This window comes from Myotis lucifugus, unplaced genomic scaffold, assembly GCF_000147115.1.
Source record: "Myotis lucifugus unplaced genomic scaffold, Myoluc2.0 scaffold_273, whole genome shotgun sequence".
NCBI lineage: Eukaryota > Metazoa > Chordata > Mammalia > Chiroptera > Vespertilionidae > Myotis > Myotis lucifugus.
The window spans coordinates 356,799-375,708 of record NW_005871321.1 but is presented as its reverse complement, the minus strand read 5'-3'; the positions used below and the strand labels follow the sequence as shown (position 1 = coordinate 375,708).

At 43.5% G+C, this 18,910-nt stretch overlaps 1 protein-coding gene across 1 annotated transcript; it reads left to right on the top strand.

Moving 5' to 3' along the window:
- Window positions 1-717: 717 nt before the first annotated feature.
- On the top strand, window positions 718-18,414 carry TNFSF15 (TNF superfamily member 15). Its single transcript, XM_006099359.3, has 4 exons — window positions 718-999; window positions 13,769-13,811; window positions 14,811-14,858; window positions 17,565-18,414. Exons 1-4 carry the CDS (start codon window positions 718-720, stop codon window positions 18,017-18,019), a joined length of 828 nt encoding a protein of 275 aa, XP_006099421.2. The 3' UTR covers window positions 18,020-18,414.
- Window positions 18,415-18,910: the final 496 nt, after the last annotated feature.

Sequence of the window (18,910 nt, the reverse complement as noted above, 5' to 3'; positions counted from 1 at the left end):
CTCACAGACAGTCAATAATGTGACCTCATACTCTTTGCTTAGACAATTGGTCAACACAGACTAGAAATACACTTTCCTTTCCCAGGGAGTTGTGTGCTAGAGGCAAGAACCCCAAAGCATGATTTAGAAGAACTAGATCATCTTCCTCACTCCTCTGCCTGAATCCCGGGATAACCTAGGACACATGCCTTTACCTTCCAGAACTGCGGTATTCTCATCTGCGAAATGGGAATGGGCTCCTATGAAGCTCAAAACAGATGGAGAGCTTGGCAGCACTTTGCGCAGTGGTGAAGCAAACCTGATTTCCATTTCCCAGTCTGCAAGCCGTGGCCACACCTCCCCATCCCTCACTTTCACTTCCAGCAGAAGCACGCTTCAGACTAGCACAGCTGGCAGGCCTCCACCACAGAAACAGGTATATTGTAATGTGCCCCACCCACTGACTTGATAAATTATTTTTCTCCTCCTCCAGGGACTTTCCTGACTTCCTTCTGTCAGCGAGAGAAGGAGCACATGAGCACACTGTATATAAATATGTTTGGGAAGCTTTCTTCTTCTTCTTTTTTTTTTTTCCTTAAACCAAACTTTGGTTTCTGTTGTAGGCGGTGCATTCCCTAACAGGGCGGGGCTCAGTATGCTGTGGAGGGGAGAGGAGAGGCCAGGGGGAGGAGTAGGCAGTGATTGATTCACACACTGTGAGAGCTGGTCTTCTATTTAATGGGGGGGTCTCCCTGCGCAAGAGGAGTCAGCTCTGTCTCCAGGACCAGCCAGAGCATGGCAGAGGACCTGGGGCTGGGCTTTGGGGAGACAGCCAGCGTGGAAATGCTGCCCGAGGATGACAGCTGCAGGCCCAAGGCCAGAGCTAGGCTGGCAGCCAGGGCCAGCAGCTCCGGCTGGGCTCTCACCTGTTGCCTGGTGTCACTCCCCATCCTGGCAGGACTCACCGCCTACCTGCTTGTTGGCCAGCTCAGAACCCAAGGAGAAGCCTGTGTGTTCCAGGTAAGCAAGACCTGGAGCTTCCCTGGGGATCAGCAGACCCCTGCAGGCAGTTTAGCCTATACAGCCCTGGTCAGTGTGGATAGATCTGCAAGCTGAGGAAGCCCTGGGTTGGGCTCCCTGATCCATCACCCTCCTTCCCTCCCTTGCCTCAACATACAAAGGAAATGCAGAATGTGAGGGAGGGGTGGAGGGGTGTTTGTTCTTAGTACTTCCAGGGAATGAATTGTCCCCTTTTATGTTTGTGTGGGAACAACCTCAAGCCTCATATTTCTAGATAATTATAACCACAGTGCACTGATAAGTAGGGAATGTTACTGTTCTTTGAAAAGAATACAACATACCCTTTAAATTGCATAACTTAACACATGGTTATTAAAAAAAGTTAGAAAGTACAGATTAGGCAAAGGAGATCATTATCCTTACCCATAACCTCATAGAGGTAACCACTATAAAATGTTAACATTTGGGGATACATAATTTCATATATTTTAATAATATGGGATTGTTTTGAGTATCTTAATATGTTATAATTAAATTTATTGTTAATAAATTCACAGCAGCATGAGGATATAGATGGTTGTATTATATTACTATATATGTATGTGCTATAATTTATATAACCAACCCCCTTGCTTGGCTTCAGTACAATTCTTTTTCAATGTTCCAGAAAGAACTGCTTGCCAGATTGTCTATCATTCAGTCTTGCTGGGGGAGGGAAAGGTTGTGGGGGGACCTTACTCAAAAATATATATAGGGTTTACAGAGAACAATGAGAGGATACAGGTGTCAATGCAGAAACTTATAGCACTGACCTAGGAACATCAAAAACCTTAAAGCCTGAAGAATGTGCCTTTCAAGTAATGCCCCTTATTAAAAATGCTTTTGCATAATCTGTGGGTGACTGGTTTAATTTCAGTCTCAAGTGTTACATTCCATAGGCTTTTCCATTGGTTTAACTGGTTTCCAAGCAATGCTGGCCAACTGCAAAGCAGAGACACAGAAAGCAAGCCATGGCCATGGTATAACTTTCACCACACACCAGGGTCAGCAAACAGACTGTGCCTGATTCAGGCGGCAGCATCCAAGGCCACATGCCATCATTCAGAAAATGTAGACATAGGCAAGCCAACAGGAAATGCTGTTTCATGTTAGAGGAGCACTGCAGGGCGTGAGAGGTCAAGCTGTGACCCCAAGATCACCATGGTGCCATTTCCTGGGAAGCCAAGCTACAGCGTCCACTTGACACTCTGGGACACTGTCCATCTTTATCCAGAAAGAGACTGTTGTTTTGAAGACATTGGGTGACTCCCGTAGCCTACGCTCTCTTGCCTTCTGAAGGGAAACACTCCCTCTGCCAAAACAATGTCTGAGGTCCCCTATGTTGGCAGAAGCCAGAAAGCACCTCTGTTGATCTAGAAGGCCATTGGGTGGAATGCCACAATCCAGAGAGGGCCAATGGAAGAAAGTTTGAGATGAGAGCTGTGGCTAGACAGGAAGCCTATGAGGGAAGATGCTGAGTGTCTGCCCTATTGTAGGTACGCAAGAGATGAAAAGGCTAAAACTACTTTCCATTATAGTTAAACCAATTTCCTTGGAGACTGGCCATGCGAAGACATTTGGAGCTGTGGTTTGGCCAGGAGATGTAACTCTTGGTGTGTCAGAAGAAAGATGAAAGGAAATGGGGATGAGGCTGTGCACACGCAGCAACTGGGGTCCTGATAAGAAACAGCTGGCCCACTCAAAGAAGAGAGTTTAAAGAAGACTGTTTAAAGAACTGAAAATGGGTTCACAGAAGGGTCTACGTGCCGAGATGCAGATGGATTAAAGGAAACCTCCAGGACTGGAGGCATCCTGGGGATTAGCAACAGAGGGAGGCAGGTCCCCAAACCTTGGTCTGAAGGGGCAAAAGGAGGAAGGAGATTTAGGGGAACGCAATGTGAAGGAGGGGCCTGCCTGCAGTATGGATAAAGGGGAGCCAGAAGTCTGCCAACAGCACGGAGGGAAGAGGATGAGGGAGAGAAACTCGGGCCACTCTGCTCCTAGCTGGCAAGTGTGCCCTGAGGTCAGCCTCCAAGGGCACAGGGAGGGCCAAGAAGGGTGGATCCAGAGTAGCTAACAGACAATAACAAGCTCAGAGGAGACTAAAGAAGATGGGATCCGTCTGTTTTATTAACATGAAATTAACTTGTAATTTAAGCAAGAAGTGGTTGCCCAGGGAACAATAATTGATATTCAGTTTAACATAAATAAAAAAACATTTGCCTTTAAAAAATAGATGGGATTCAAGAAGGGAAAACCAGGTCACTGAGCGAACTTGTGTGGGCGTGGACGTAGCAGTGAAATGTCGTGGCTCTTAGAAACCTGAGTTTGATTGCCAGCTCAGCCACCTCTGGCTGTGTGAAATAGGCATGTGACTCCCAGCCTGTTTCCTTTTCTACCAAAAGAGGATACTAATACCCATACTTTGACAGCACTAATAAGAAAGGCATGTGTAGGAACAGTTTGTACTTTGACAACGGGGAGAACTATACTCACCCAGTTACAGTGATATGACTGTCACTCTATGCGAAGCACCAAACACCAAGAAAACTTGATCTTGGACTTAAGGAGCTCTGAGCCTGATGTGTGACAAGGAAATAGGCTATGTGCTCTGGAATTCCAGATGTTCTCCTAGCCCAGCCTTGGAGGAAGAGGTGGTTCATGAAAGGGCTTCTGGAGAGGGGAAGGAAGCCAGTGGTGGCTAAAATACTATTCCTGAGGCCCAGGCCACAGACTCCATTAAAGATAAAAGCATGTCAGACAACACAGGCCATTGGAGGTAACAAGATTGCACAACCTACAGCTACAAACCAAACCATCTGACCGCAGCTCCAGGATCCCCTCCACTGTGTCAGGCTGCCCCTCACATTTCAAAGAGACAGCTCCCAGGTCATTGAAAAAAAAGGGAGGGGCTATCTGGTCTTCGAAGGATTTATAATGCCCCAGGCCCTAGGCAATCAACTCTAACACAAGGAGGAGTAAGAGAGGAGGGTCACCCAGTCCTTCCAATACATTCACAGCCAGCAGAGGATAAGCCAATGATAACAACAATAACATGATATTAACTCCCACTTCACATTTGCAGAGAGCTCTCACAAAGACGATCCCATTGAACATTCGCAGCAACCCAGAAATGCAGTGAGGCGGTGAGCAGTCACATTTGGCAGATGAGGAACTTGAAGTGGGAAAGTCTGTGTGAGCGCCCAAGGTCATAAAGCTGGGAGGGGACCAAGCTAGGTCTCTGAGTTGGCAAATCTAGGTCCTCATGGTTTCCAGGTTGCCTCCCTCTCCACTCACAATGAAGCTTTGTGATCATGGAAAGCACTTTCCATCCACCCCTTTTACAGATGAATGAATGGATCACCCTCATGTAAAACAAGAAATTCTGTAAAGACAAGCCAGGGCTTGATTCTCCACACAAGAGCCAAAATGATTATTTGAGAACTTTCACTGGATTGTGCCATGGGCTTGTCTCTGTGGCCTCATCCAGTACCCTCTCTCTCCTCTCCTCAGCCCACCACTGGCCTCCAGCCACCCTGCCTTCCTCTGTTGCCAGCATTCAAAGTGTTCTTCTGTTCCCTCTCTTTACTTGGCTGCACCCTCTACCAGAACTCCTCTAAGGCACCTCCTCTGTCCATCCTTGGAACAGCCACAGGAGGTTGGCATTGCTAAGAATCTTTTCTAATCTAACCTGAAAAAGAGTTGAGGCTGGAGAAGAGGAGGCTCAAAGGGGCTCCAAAGGAGGAGAGTGAGCCAAGTACACAACCACTCTGAGTTTCAGTTTTCCCACATTACTTACCCGATGGAAGTGCTAGGAGGATTCCAAGTGATCTCCATAAGGTTCCCAGTGAGTGCCTAGCAATGTGGACACTAGGATGGGTGTTTGTCCCTTTCCTTCCCCTAAGTAGAAGAGGAAAGTTCTTCACAGATCCATAGATAGAAACTAAGAAATGGAAATGCCCTTAGCCCTGGGGTCAGCAACTATGACCCACAGGCCAAATCTCACCCATTTTCAAAAAGCAACTGCCATAAAGATGCTCAACAGACATTATTTCCCTACCAGCACCCTATCCCACGCCCATTCACTTACACACTGTCTGTGGCTGTTCTTAAGCCACACAGTAGAGTTGGGTAATCATGACAGTGACTATATCACCTGCCAAGTTAGTATACTGTGTGGCCCTTATAGAAAAGTTTTCTGACCCTTGATCTAGCCCTATCTCCTTGTTTTACAGTTGAGGAAACCAAGGATCAGAGATGGGAAAGAAAAGTTCAGGGTCATAGAGTAGGTCAGGGGGGACAGAGCCGAAATTAGTTTCTATTTCTACAGTCACTTGGCCTCATCCACCAGCAAATATGACTGACTCCATTCTTGCTAAGTCCTCAGATCAGACATTGGAAAAGCACAGCAACTGTAGAAATGTTTGGAGTTTTTATTAACAGCAACAAAAACAGTTAAAAACATTGTTTTAAGTGGACTCTTCCTTCTGGGGTTGGTTGTATAAGGAAAGATTCAATATGACAAACTCATTACTAGGTAAGTTGCAGAGCAGAAATCAAAATTAGGTGTGAAAAGGTTTGGGATAAGTGCCTTTAGGTGATGTGCCCATAAATAAAGCATTGATTAAATAAATCATGGTCCTTCCATGCTATCGAAACCTGCAACTGCCATGATCTTTTTCTTTTTTTTTTTTTTCAATGAAGCATCTCCACATGTAAGGATGGAAAATTTCTCTAAGATATGATGTTAAAGGGTTTGCAAAGGACAAAACAGCAGATAGAGTACAGAGCACTTCATTTTCTGAAAAAGTAATACATATTTACATTTATGAATGTGTGCATAAATGCACAGACTGTTCCAGGAAGAGGACAAAAGAGACCAGTGACTCTGCTCTTGTCCAAGAGATGGAACTGGGTGGCTGGGCGACAAGGGAAAGACAGATACATTTTTAAACATATACCCAATGTACAAAATGTCTGTTACCTATAAAAAAAATAGACAGCATAATGTTTTACGATATTTAGACTCCTGGAGAATGTCAGGTAGATTTGCATCTTAGAAAAATAATGGGCCAGAAGTTCAAACCCAGTTTGAATTCCGACCTAACCACTTCTGAGCCATGGTACCTAACCTTTCTGGGCCTCAGCTTCTTTATGTATGAAATGGGAATAATTAGAAATATAGTGTCTGGCAGAAGGTGGGGGATTAGTAAGTGGTAACTAGGGAATTTCCCCGTTCATGGAAATTACATCATAGAGAACAACTTGTCCACCTGTTCTGGAATCTGCCATCACCAGGCCATAGAGCAGGTATGGGCATTGAAGGGTTGTTCTTAGTCTCTGACATTTGTGAGCTATCTTCATGCCTCCTTCTCTACCCTGGTCTTGCATCCTCAACCTACACTCCAATCTATTCTTGACCCAGGTGCACTTGACCATGGCTTAGGCCTTCTTTAGGTCCTTAATGGCTCCCAGTCCTCAGGATAGGTCCACAGGCCAGGCCTCTGTCCTCTCCAGACACTATGCCCCAGGAATGGCAGAATGCACCCCACATGTCCAGCCCGAGCCTGCCGCACAGTGGGTACTTAGCACTAAGGCAATGAATTGATAGGGATGCTGTACAAGTCATTGATTCCCAGGGCTGCTTCTGCAAGGAAATGTCCAAAAAGCAACTGTCATAAAAATGCTCAACAGACATTATTTCCCTACCAGCACCCTACCTCTATCCTTCCCTTCCAGGTTCCACTTCTAGAAACATCTGCATAAACTCTCCCCCATGTTCTCCTTGGTTCCCTCTGATCTCAATTCCATGCCTTCCTGAAAATCCCTGCAAGCTCTTGGTCCTTGTTCCCTGTACCCCTATTCCCTCCCATACATACATGTCCCAGAACAGGACCTCATAGTGATGCCAGCTCAGGCTTCAGAGTGACACGGACTTGAAGGAAAGCCATGGCTTTACCACATCAGTTGTCTTACGTAATGTATTATACACCAGACTCCATTCCAAGTTTTTTCGTATTTAGAGTTTTAAGACTAACAAATGAGATCACATCTATAAAGTCCTTAGCGTGGTGTCTGGTGTAAACACATGCAATGCATGTTTGCTGTTATCACATGCATCTTTTCAGTCAATCCTTGCAGTCACACAATGAGGAAAGTTCTATTATCTCCATTTTAGAGATGATGAAACCGAGGCTTAGAAACATTAGGCCATGTGTCCAGTCATACAATTAGAGTGTGACATTGGGATTCAACTGTACCATACACATTCCTCCTAAACACTATGCTAGTTGGCCTCTAAATATATGCCCAACAAATTACACCTTCTGGGGTAGCCAGGAGTTTCTAACCAATGATACCTAAAAAGTGCCCGTCACATAGTAAGTGCTCAATAAATACTAGTCTCTTTCCTCCGGAGAGCACCTAACTGCACCTGGCACACAGAAGTCACTCATTAAGTGTTTGTTGAATAGAGGGAGAGATGGAGGGATGCACAAGGCACCTGAGCTCTCTAAGCCTTGTACTCTCTGTCTTCATAGCACTGTGTGAGAATTCTGCAAGGAGATATCCAAAAAGCAACTGCCATAAAAATGCTCAACAGACATTATTTCCCTACCCGCTCCACCTTGGGTGAGCCCTTTTATCTCTGCTGACGTGAGCACAGTTATAATAATCCCCTGTGTTGTCTAGAGGAAACAGAGTTGAGATAAAAGTGTTTTGTAAATTGCAGTCAGTTGTCCTACTGTAGCCTCAGGAGGTCCTGATGTGCCTGGAAGAGAAGCCCAACCCACTCCAAAGGTCAGTCTGTGGGCAAAGGGCAGAGAAACCCTAGGTTGTGGAGGCAAGCTGTGAAAGTGCAAGGGAAGCGAGAGCAAGTTGTGGGTGTGAATCCCAAATACCCGTGGCAGCTCCTAGCTGGGGATTGATTCTAGGACCCATTTGTTCATCTATTGAAGTCAACAAACACATCAGGAAGTGCCCAGCAGTCACAGGACAATGGCTATGACAAGTCATCTCCCAGCCTGGGCTCTTTAATGAGGCCTCACAGCTGACAGCCGCAATAGCTTAGGTTTTGAAATGCATGGGGAGTACATCCCATTCCCTCAACCCCTTTTGCATTCTGAGAGGGCAGACGTCCAGGAGCAAACTGTGGACTGAGGAAGCCTCTCCTGTTGGGAGAAGGAGGAAGCCTTCCAGAGCTCCAGAGGATCCCAATCTGCCACAGTCATAAAGAAACACAGAGTGGCTTCTGTTAATCACTGAAATGATGAAACCCAAGGGAAGCTCTACAGAACCAACAACATATGCCACAAGTATTTATTGAGCCCAAAGAAAGAAGGAAACGAATCGGATATCCACTTTCCGTGTGTGGTCTTTCTTAGCCATCACCACAGTCCTGGGAGGGGAGAACCACTGTCTGCTCTGTCGAACAAGGAAACAGCCTCACTGAGGTTAGGTGAGATGCCAAAGTCAGACCACCAGGAAATAAGAGACTTGGGATTTTCCACATTTGCTCTGTTGCAAGTACCATATTCTTTGCTCTACACTGCTCTGAATGTTGCCTGTAAATTAAAGCCCGGCCTACCTTAGTAGATGATGAAATGAAATGGCTTTGGAATAAAATGTTTCTAGCTTGCATTTATCCTTGTGCAAGTACAGGAATAAGCAAGAGAGAGAGACAAGAAGGCAAACGTCTGTCTATTTCCCCTAGAAGTGCTGGGAGGATATTATGGGTCATAAAACACTTAGACCTTTCCACCTGCAGCATTTATGAGGGCAAGCAATGGATATCTCTTCCGTTTTTAAGTAAACTATACAGTGACTACAAAATATGCAATGGATAGCTCTTCCATTTTTGAGTATACTATATACTGACTACAAAACCTGGGAGAAAGGCCAAAGAGGTAATTAGTTAAAATATACTCAAGGGATTTTTCCGGTAAATGCCAAGATCATCTCAAAGGCCATCTTGCTTCAGATTCGATCTTCCATTGTGTGTGCTCAACTAAGGTTTGTGGGGCTCCTGATATGTGCCAGGGTCTGTACTTGGTCTAAAGGTCCAGATACCAGACCCTCCACTTATTCTTTGACCTTTGGCTTCAAAGGCTATAAAAAGGTGATACAGCCTGGCTGGTGTTGCTCAGTGGTTGAGCATCAATCCATGAACCAGAAGGTCCAGGTTCAATTCCCTGTCAGAACATATGCCCAGGTTGCGAGCTCGATCACCAATAGGGGGCATGCAGGGGGCAGCTGATCGATGATTCTCTCTCACATTATTGCGCTCTCTCTCTCTCTCTCTCTCTCTCTCTCTCTCTCTCCTCTCCCTCCCTCTCCCTTCCTCTCTCTGAAATCAATAAAAACATTTTTAAAGGTGATACACTCCCTTGAGAGCAGCTGGAGTATTAGATGAGGAACAAACATAAATGCCCAACATGGGGCCTGGCACTCATTAATCACTCAGCTAGAGAGCAGTTTCCTCCTTTCCTCTATCCTTCTCCTCTCGTATTTGAAGGATTAGAGTAGTCCCAAAAATGCCTATAGTAATAGGTCATGATTAATTTGAGTTAGAGATTACCAATCAACATACCAAAACAAACATTTTTTTTTAGAAGAAACAAAGAAAGAAAACCAAATAAAATTCCCCGACCTATGGAAACTATGGGGTGAAAAGCCCGCGTACTTTGCCAAGGCTAATAAATGGTGGTGGTGGCAGGCTTCCCCTACCTCATTAACATGTGTGCCCATGGGCATACACACTGGACATACTGGCCTTTCCTGGCTCTGACTCTGACCAAAGCTCCCAACTTTCAACAAACATTTCTAGAGCCATGGCTATACACCAAGCAGAGCCTGATGAAAGCACATAAGAGGCCCCAGTCCTGAAAGATTTTGGCTACCTACTGCTACATAATTAAAGTTTTTAAATGTAAACAAAAATTCAAAACTTTGCATGCATTCTAAAATAAAAAGTTCTCTTTCCTAGTTTTTTGGCTGAAGTCACTAAAGCTGAGCCTTCCTCCATCCTCTGCTCTCTTTTCTGCTTGTCTTTTTGATGCCCAAGCACCAGCATATTTTCCTAACATGGATAATCCAGTGAGAGTGCCAGGCACTGTCCGAGGCACCAGGAATATAGTGGTAACCAAGACAGACAGACCGGGTCCTTGTCTGCAAGCAACTTGACTTCTACTGGAGAGAGAAAAGCAGTAACAGTCAAATAAGTAATAATATCCCTAGAGAGTGATAAATGAGAAAGGAAGGGAACTAAGATGGGATCCTGGTTCCTAGCCAGTGGTTTGTGAAGGCCTTGAACGGGAAATAAATCACATTCTCCTGGGGTGCTCTTGAATACTGTGTCTATACAGATTTGGAAGTCAATGTTGCACTGACCTTCGGGAGTCACCATCTCCTGGGTTCCCCAGGGGAACCCAAAAGCAATGGAGATGAGTCAGGTTTGGGCAACAATAGACATTTTATTGGCCTGGTGTCACCAACAACCATCTGGAGACCAGGCATTGAGCCAACCAACTCAAATGCACAAACCTTTCCCCAAATAAACTACTATTTCTTCTCTCAAATCTCCTCTTCATTCGCTTCTGTTGCAATAATCTTCCTCTCATGAGAGAGTCATTACTAAGAGAAACAGCAACGGGAGGCTTTCCGTGCTGTTCTCAGGAAAAGAATCCCAGCTGCTGTTCTTCTTGGGGACTCTGGGGATGTTGTGTTCTTCCACACCTGCCAACTGGCACTATCACAGCCTCCAGACATGTAGTGGCATTCTGAGGCCAATAAAATGCACACACATCCATCCATATATGAAAATAAAATGTGTTCCCAAGTTATAGAAATCCATCAGAGAAAATAGAAAAATGTGCTCACATCCCAAATACATGTAAATGACAAGGGTTCTATGAGCCAAAAGGGATGCTCCAAACTCTTAGCTGGGTGTTGCTTAGACAAAAATTAGCAGATGTTGGAGAAGATTTCTTAGCAGAATGAATGAGTCGAAGAAGGCCAGTCAGGGAAAGTACCATTCCAGGCACAAGGAGATGCAACCAAGCTCTCCCTCATTCTCTCTGAGAACCCCACCTTCAGTTTTCTGCCTTGCCAAAGGACTGATTCTTTAGCAGCTCTGTCAATAGCAACTAAGGAAACGGGCTACAAAATAAGCTCATTTCTAGGCTGCTTCTCCACCTCCCAACCCCATCAAAGTCACTGATGCGGGACAAGTAGTCACATCAATGGGCATAGGTTTTCAAAGACCACTGTACTCATGACCCTATGCAAATGTATCTAATGTGTTCATCTGGTGGCAGAAATACTTGCAGTTTCCCAACTGCTCCCATGAGTTGTTGGGCCTCCTTACTCTTGCACAGCCGTTGGCCTGGTCTGGAATGGTTATCACCTTTTACCACCAGACTAATACCTGTGGGTCCTGTAAGACTCAGGTCTGGGGTAATTTCCCGATTCCCCCACCTCTGGGACTGGGATGGTAAATTTGAACTTTAAATTCCAAGATAATGTGATGCTTTAGAAAAAGCCCTCTGAAGACAGGCTAGGAGATGGGTTAGGGAAAAGGATAAAACGGATGCAGGAGAGATCTGGTAGGAGGCTCTTGGAAGAATCCAGGCAAGCAGTATGATGAGGCCTTATGTGGATGGATTCAAGAAAGAGAAAAACTGCAAAATAGAAATGACAGTTTGGTTTATGGAAGAAGAAAGAAGCCAATTTTAGGCCTGATAACTAAGGGAAAGCAGTAGTAGCACCATTAACAGAATTAGGAAACAGAGAAAAGGGAGTGACCATGAAATCAATTTGTCAAAGCCAAGATCTTTGTCCTCAAGAGAGCTTCCAGTAGAGGCTAGGTCATGTGGCTTGAAAGCAAAAAGAGCCTGACAGTCTGGGTTCCAACAGAATCACAGAACTGTTCACAGGCCTAGCCTCAGAAATAACATGGCTACTCCCACATGGCCACACATATATGCATGTAGAGACAGCCATGCACAGACCACCACACCACAGACACTTTAGATACACAGGTGCAAAAACTCTTTCCCACCAATGGAGCTATCTTCTCTCATACTCACACAGACACACAATTCCTCATTCACAAGAGTATACTCACACCCACGTATGCATGTTAAGATTTAACACTGATCAAGTATCCATGAGGATTACAGTTGGGGACTGAGCAATTACGAAAACCAAATCAGAAGGCCCTGGGTTGAGTCAAAATCCTATCAGAGAGGATTCTTTGGAAATATTGTAAAATGTAAGATGGTAATCTTATTCCTAAGCAAAAAGCTTAGTTTTGTTCATGAGCTTTCTATTCTGGCACGTGAGTGGTAGTTCCTTCCGTTCCCATGTCTTCTTTGCGCTAATACATTTTCTTTTCTTTTTTTTAATGCACTGAATTTATTGGGATGACATTGGTTAATAAAATGAGATAGATTTCAAGTGTACAGTTCTATAACACATCATCTGTACATTGTATTGTGTGTTTACCACCCCAAGTCAAGTTTCTTACTGTCACCATTTATCTCCCCTTTACCCTCTTCTACTTCCCCACACCCCCATTTCCCTTGGTAATCACCAGTGTTGTCTGTGTCTGAGGGGATTTTTTTGTGGGTGATTTTGTTGTTGTTGTTGTTTTGTTTGTTTGTTTGTTTGTTTTGCTTAATCCATTCACCTTTTTCACCCAGCTCCGAACCTCACTCCTCTCTGACACTCTCAGTCTGTTCTCTGTACCTATGAATCTGTTTCTATTTTGTTAGTTTATTTTGCTCATCTGAGTTGATCCTTATCTCAAACCTGGGAGTTATCTAGGACTATGGGTGTTAATATTCCCATTTTACAAATGAGGACCACAAAGCTCAGAGGAGAAAAGAGTCCTCCTGCTCAATAATATATTGTTAATAAATGGTGGAATTGGGATCCAAGTCCAGGTCTGTCTGCCTCCAAAGCAGTTCTTCTCCCATTACCGTGTGGATTCTGAAATGGCTCACAAACTGAGATTGCAATGAAGAAAAAGACATCATGACCCAGCCGGTATGGCTCAGTGGTTGAGCGTCAACCTATGAACCAAGAGGTCACGGTTCGATTCCCGGTCAGGGCACATGCCAGGGTTGTGGGCTCGATCCCCAGTGTGGGATGTGCAGGAGGCAACCAATCAATGTTTCTCTCTCATTGATGCTTCTGTCTCTCTCTCCTTCTCCTTCCTCTCTGAAATCAATAAAATATACTTTTTTAAAAATTTAGTGAAAAAGAAAAAGTCATCATGCATTACAAGGAAACAAGAAAGAGACTAAGGAGAAGGAGAACATAGTGATTATTTCTTTTTTGGTATCATTTTTTTTTAAAAAGTTTCAATTTCCAAATTGTGGTGTAAAAAAGAAAATGAATCAAGTGTCATTATTTGTTAAAATAGTAGAACCATTGACAAGATGTTAGAGTGCCCTAGAATAGAACAGGAAAAACTCTCAGGACAGAACCTTTAAGTTGACCTTTGAGACAAGCATAAGAGAGAGAAAGGTCATTAGTACTTGAGGAGAAAAGGGGGGAGCTTGGGTGCAAGATTCCCATGGACCAAATATTCTGCCCATTTCCCTCATCTCAGAGTGCCTAGGAGGGGTAGCAGCAGCATCTTAATCCCACCCATGCTTTCGACAGCTGTGTGGATGTTGGGGTCAGAAGGACCACAGATGGTCTGAACCATATCTTTCTTTCCCAACAGACTCCAAAAGCACAGGAATTTGGACCTTCACATCAGCGAGCTTGTAAGTATATTCATATTTGATGCCTTTCTTGTGGGGAACAAGAACATATCCAGTAGTTCTTAATATATAGGGGATTCAGAGGGATGCAAACCCAGAGGAGAAGTGAGGGGCCTCCCCAGCCACTAAGAAGGCAAAATGATGCCGTGGCTAAGTGCAGGGCCTGTGATTGATGGCCTTTGGGCAAATCATTTCACCCATCTCTGTCTCATTTTATTGACCTATAAAAATGGTTATGATAGTACCCACCCGCAGGGTTTGTGTAGATTAAATTAGTTAATTCCCATAAAGATAGTAGAACAATGCCTACCACATCAAAAGGATACACTGATTTTTCCTTTTTAACATCAATAATATTATCATTACCACTGCAGTTAAAACAAACTTGTCCAATATAATCATTTCTAAAACCCCCAAAAAGTGAGGTCTTCTGGAGAGCTAGCTGACAGAGAAACAGAAGACCAGAAAGGGAAAGGGACCTGACAAGGTCATACAGCTACAGAGTGGTTTCCACCCCACTCTCTTAGGCCATTAGATACCTCAGTGGATATGGTTAAAGGGACCATGAAAAAGGCAAAAGAACAATTCACTCCCACAGAAGCAGGAGGAGGACAGAAGAGGCAAGGTGAGCTTTATTGAGCACCCATCCATCATATGCCAGGAATCATTCTGAACACTCTCCATCCATGGTAGGAATTAATGTGCCCATCTTAGAGATGATAAAACAAAGTCTGAGATAGATTAGATAACTTGTCCAAAGTCATGAAGCCAAGATTCATTTATGCTTAAGACTTTCTTCTGAGTCTCCCCTGTTACTGCAAAAAACAAAAACACCAAAAAACAAACAAAACAACAAAAAAACTTCCAAAGAGGGGAACTGGACCAAGCTGGAGAAGAGGAATAATTTCTCTCCAGTTGCAGGCATCATGCAACTCCCCAAATGTTGTGTTCACTCCAGTCACCCTCTGACTCATACAAAGCATTTTTCTCCTTTCTTTACAGACGCACCTCCCAGAGCTAGTGGAGATAAGCCAAGGGCACACCTGACAGGTAATTCTCCTCGGTGTTCTTTCCAGGCGGCCATGGGCCTGAGATTTCTTTCAGCGTTTACCAAAACTCATTCAAATGGTTTCAAACTAGAAATGACACCCCTTTAGTAACAGACTCCTCCTCTCAGTCAAGGGCTTTCAGATGTCTTCCTTCCTTGAGGGACCCAAAAGCCCATGTTTCTTGGGTATTTTCTTTCAGATTCTATCAGCCCTCTTCCTTTCTCTACTGTTTCTCTCTTTCACTCATGCAGTGATTCCAAACTGGTTTTCCTCAGACTCTGACAACTCTCATAATTCTAAATCTGGTCAAAGATGAATGACCCTGAGTTGCCAATATATCGAGTCCATCTGTGCCCTATGCAAAATGAAGTTATTGTACATTTACACTCAGAAAGATATTTCCAAAGAATTCCCATTGATGTGAATAGATTAAGAGCAATCTCATAATATCACCAGATGGCCAGTTCCGCAAGTCTATGTGGAAATTCCTGGCATCTCACACCTGGAATTGTATATAACTCTATGACTCGAGAGAAAAGAGCACAGCAGTGCAGAAAGATGTTAAAAACACATTGAAAAACCAGAGTTAAAAAGAAATCATAAAAAAAATGCCTCCTGACCGCTAAGAAAAATATGCAACCCACAGGGGGATATCCTTGGGCCCAAGACATCTGTTCAAGAAGAAGCTATTTGTGAGGAGTCCTGAACAAGGATTAGGATCAGGGAGATGCCAAGTTGCCATCACCTACCACTCACTTATAAAGAATGGGTGAGATTGAAAAGGCTGGCCAGGAAAACCCTAAAAATTGAGTATGGAGATGCCATATTGACTGGGGGAGTTGAAATTGGTGAAGGAATCTAGGCTCTACTGAATTTCTAATACATTTCAGACACCACAGTAGGCATCTTACATCTATGATTTATTTGATCTGCATGTTAGCCCAATGAGATGGGGAAACTGGGGCTTGGGCAACTAAATTCACTTATCCCAAGTGACATGACTAGGATGCGCTGACTCTCAGAACTGCACTGTTTCCAATACAACATACTTCCAACCCACACTCCTACTTGCTGCTATATTGACAAAGCTAATTGCATGCCAATTTAACAGAATTTGCTGTATCTAGAGACTAAATGACTTTTGCTTTTGTATCATTTGGGAGGAATTTTTTCTTTTTTAATCTACTGCAAAGAAGGAGTAGAGACTATCACAGGTGGCTAATAAAAAATGCCTTGCACAGATTTTGCAAAGAAGCAACAGAACTCTCCAGAGGCCACTTAGTAGAGGGGCCAGAGGAGACTACACACATTCTGAACATGTATCACAGTTGCAAAAGAAACCATAGTGTAGTCAGAAATGGGAAAGATGTTTTAGGAAAATCCAGGAGCCAGGTTTCTGGTCAACCACCAGGTGTGAAGGTTGCTAAGTGCTTCTTTAAACATAATTAGTTCCAAAACTGTGGCTGACAGTACATAATGGTGATTACTATGGGTTTCAAAAGTAGCTGTAGGAAATTAAAATATGTTTTTATTTTCACTGTAAAGTATTAGTTTATTGCCGATTATCCTATTTGAAATCTGTTTGATTCTATTCATTTTTTTCTGCTACAGGTATATGCTGCATGAAAGTATTCATTCATATGTTCTACATGATGTATACATATAAATAATGCAAACATAAAAACATATTAAAATATATAAAATGAAATAGGCTTGACCAGGCCAGATGACTCAGTTGGTTGGAGCATCATCCCATATACCAAAAGGTGCCAAGTTCAATTCCCGGTCATTGATTGATTCTCTCAGATTGATGTTTCTTTTTCTTTCTCTCTCTCTCTCTCTCTCTCTCTCTCTCTCTCTCTCTCTCTCTCCCTCTCTCTCTCTCTCTCTCTCCCTTCCTCTCTCTCTAAAAATCAATCAAAACATGTCCTTGGGTGAGGATTAAAAAATAAATTAAAATGTCGAAATGAAAGATGCTAGTTTATTTGGGGAAAGAAAATAAATATGTATTGAATAATGCTGTATCCAGTCATCAAGATAAAAATGTCTGTGTCTCTTTCCTTCACTTGACCTTCAGAACAAGACTATGAGGGAGCTTTATCTCCAATTCATACACAGGAAATTGAGAGTCAGAGAGGAGGAACCTACCTGGTTGATTAATAACCTAGAGTTGTAGAGTCTGGATTGGAATGGGGCCCACAGAGCCCAGAGCCCTGATCCCTTCCACTCCTCAAGTCAATTACATTGGCTTATAGTTTGGCTCTGTCAATATTGGAGAAGCATTTCCAAAATATCCTGGATTTCTGGTTCCAATATTTTCCCTGCTTGTACATTTCTTATTAATTACTATCCGTGTTTCATGTGTTTTTGGACCACAGTGTTAAAAGAGAGCAACAAAGAACAGACTGACAGATCTCAGAGGGCAGGTGGCAGGGGTGAGGTGAGGGGATGGGGATGGGATGGTGATGGGAAGAGATTAACCAAAGAACTTATATACATATATGCATCATCCATGGACACAGACAATAGTGCAGTGAAGGCCTGGGGTGGGGCAGGGGCCAGGTGGAGGGGGATAGAGGGGAGGAAATGGGGGACATCTGTAATACTGTCAACAATAAAAATAAATTTAAAAATAATAATGAGACATATTTTGCAAAGTCCATGAGTTCCAACACAAGCAAATTAAACCTCTCTCTTGTCTCTGCAGTTGTGAGACAAACGTCCACACAGCCCTTGAATAATCAGTTCCCAGTTCTGGATTGGGAACATGAACTTGGCTTGGCCTTCACCAAGAACCGGATGAACTACACCAATAAATTCCTGGTGATCCCAGAGTCGGGAGACTACTTTGTTTACTCCCAGATCACATTCCGAGGTATCACATCCAAATGTGGTGAAATCAGCAAAGGGAGCCGAGCAAACAAGCCAGACATCATCATTGTGGTCATCACCAAGGTAACGGAGAACTACCCCGAACCCACTCAGCTCCTAATGGGGACCAAGACAGTGTGTGAAATAGGTAGCAACTGGTTCCAACCCATTTATCTAGGAGCCATGTTCTCCTTGCAAGAAGGGGACAAGCTGATGGTGAACGTCAGTGACATCTCTTTAGTGGACTACACTAAAGAAGATAAAACCTTCTTTGGAGCCTTCTTGCTATAGGGGCAAGGCAGATGTCACTGTGTAAAGGTCCTCTCCTCCTAGTTCCTAATTTTCTTCATTCATATGTAATTATAATCAGGGGCTTTCTTGAAGCATTCCACAGAGACAATGGTTTAGCTATGAAATGTAGGGCTCAAAAGGGAGAAAAAAGCAGACATATTACCATGGTTGCCTAGAAGATTGGTGAATTTCTGAACATTAGTACACTCATTACCAAATGAATGGATGATTTACTCAGAACATTTCTACAGCTTCCTACTACACAGTTGTCACCGGTGGGCTCAGTTGCTGTTCAGTTTGATTATGAAGCATTCACTTCAGTTCGGGAGCCTTCAATAAAATCCAAAGACCTAGAAAACAGTGTAAACCTTTCAGAGGAGAAATCCTTAATCAGTTTCCCCAAATACATAGTTTCATGGAAAGAAAGAAAAAAAAAAGAAAGAAGGAAGGAAGAAAAGGAAAGAAGCTGCTATTTTTCATATTTTTCATGAATGTCCTCAAAAAAAGAAATTGGTTTTCATGATGCTATCTATGGCAAATAAGAGAAACTACCTTTCCCATTATTTTGTACACAGGCATCAAAATAAGCAAGTATGAGTTCCACGTGCATATCAAAAATACAACAATAGCATTTATTCACCACAGTTTTCTTGAGCACCTGTTATGTTCTGGGCATTATCTTTACCCAGAAGACACTATGAACAAGTCCAACTCTACTAAAAACTTATATGAATGTCACTAGATGGCTCCTGGTCAAATGTGTCTCAACATGCACCAAGGACTAACTCCAAGCCTAAAAAACATATCATCTGACAGCAAGATTTCTGGAGCGCTCCTGGCTATGTAAGCTGTCCAGCTGATTAGGTAACTCAAGAAACTTGAAGTCAGATT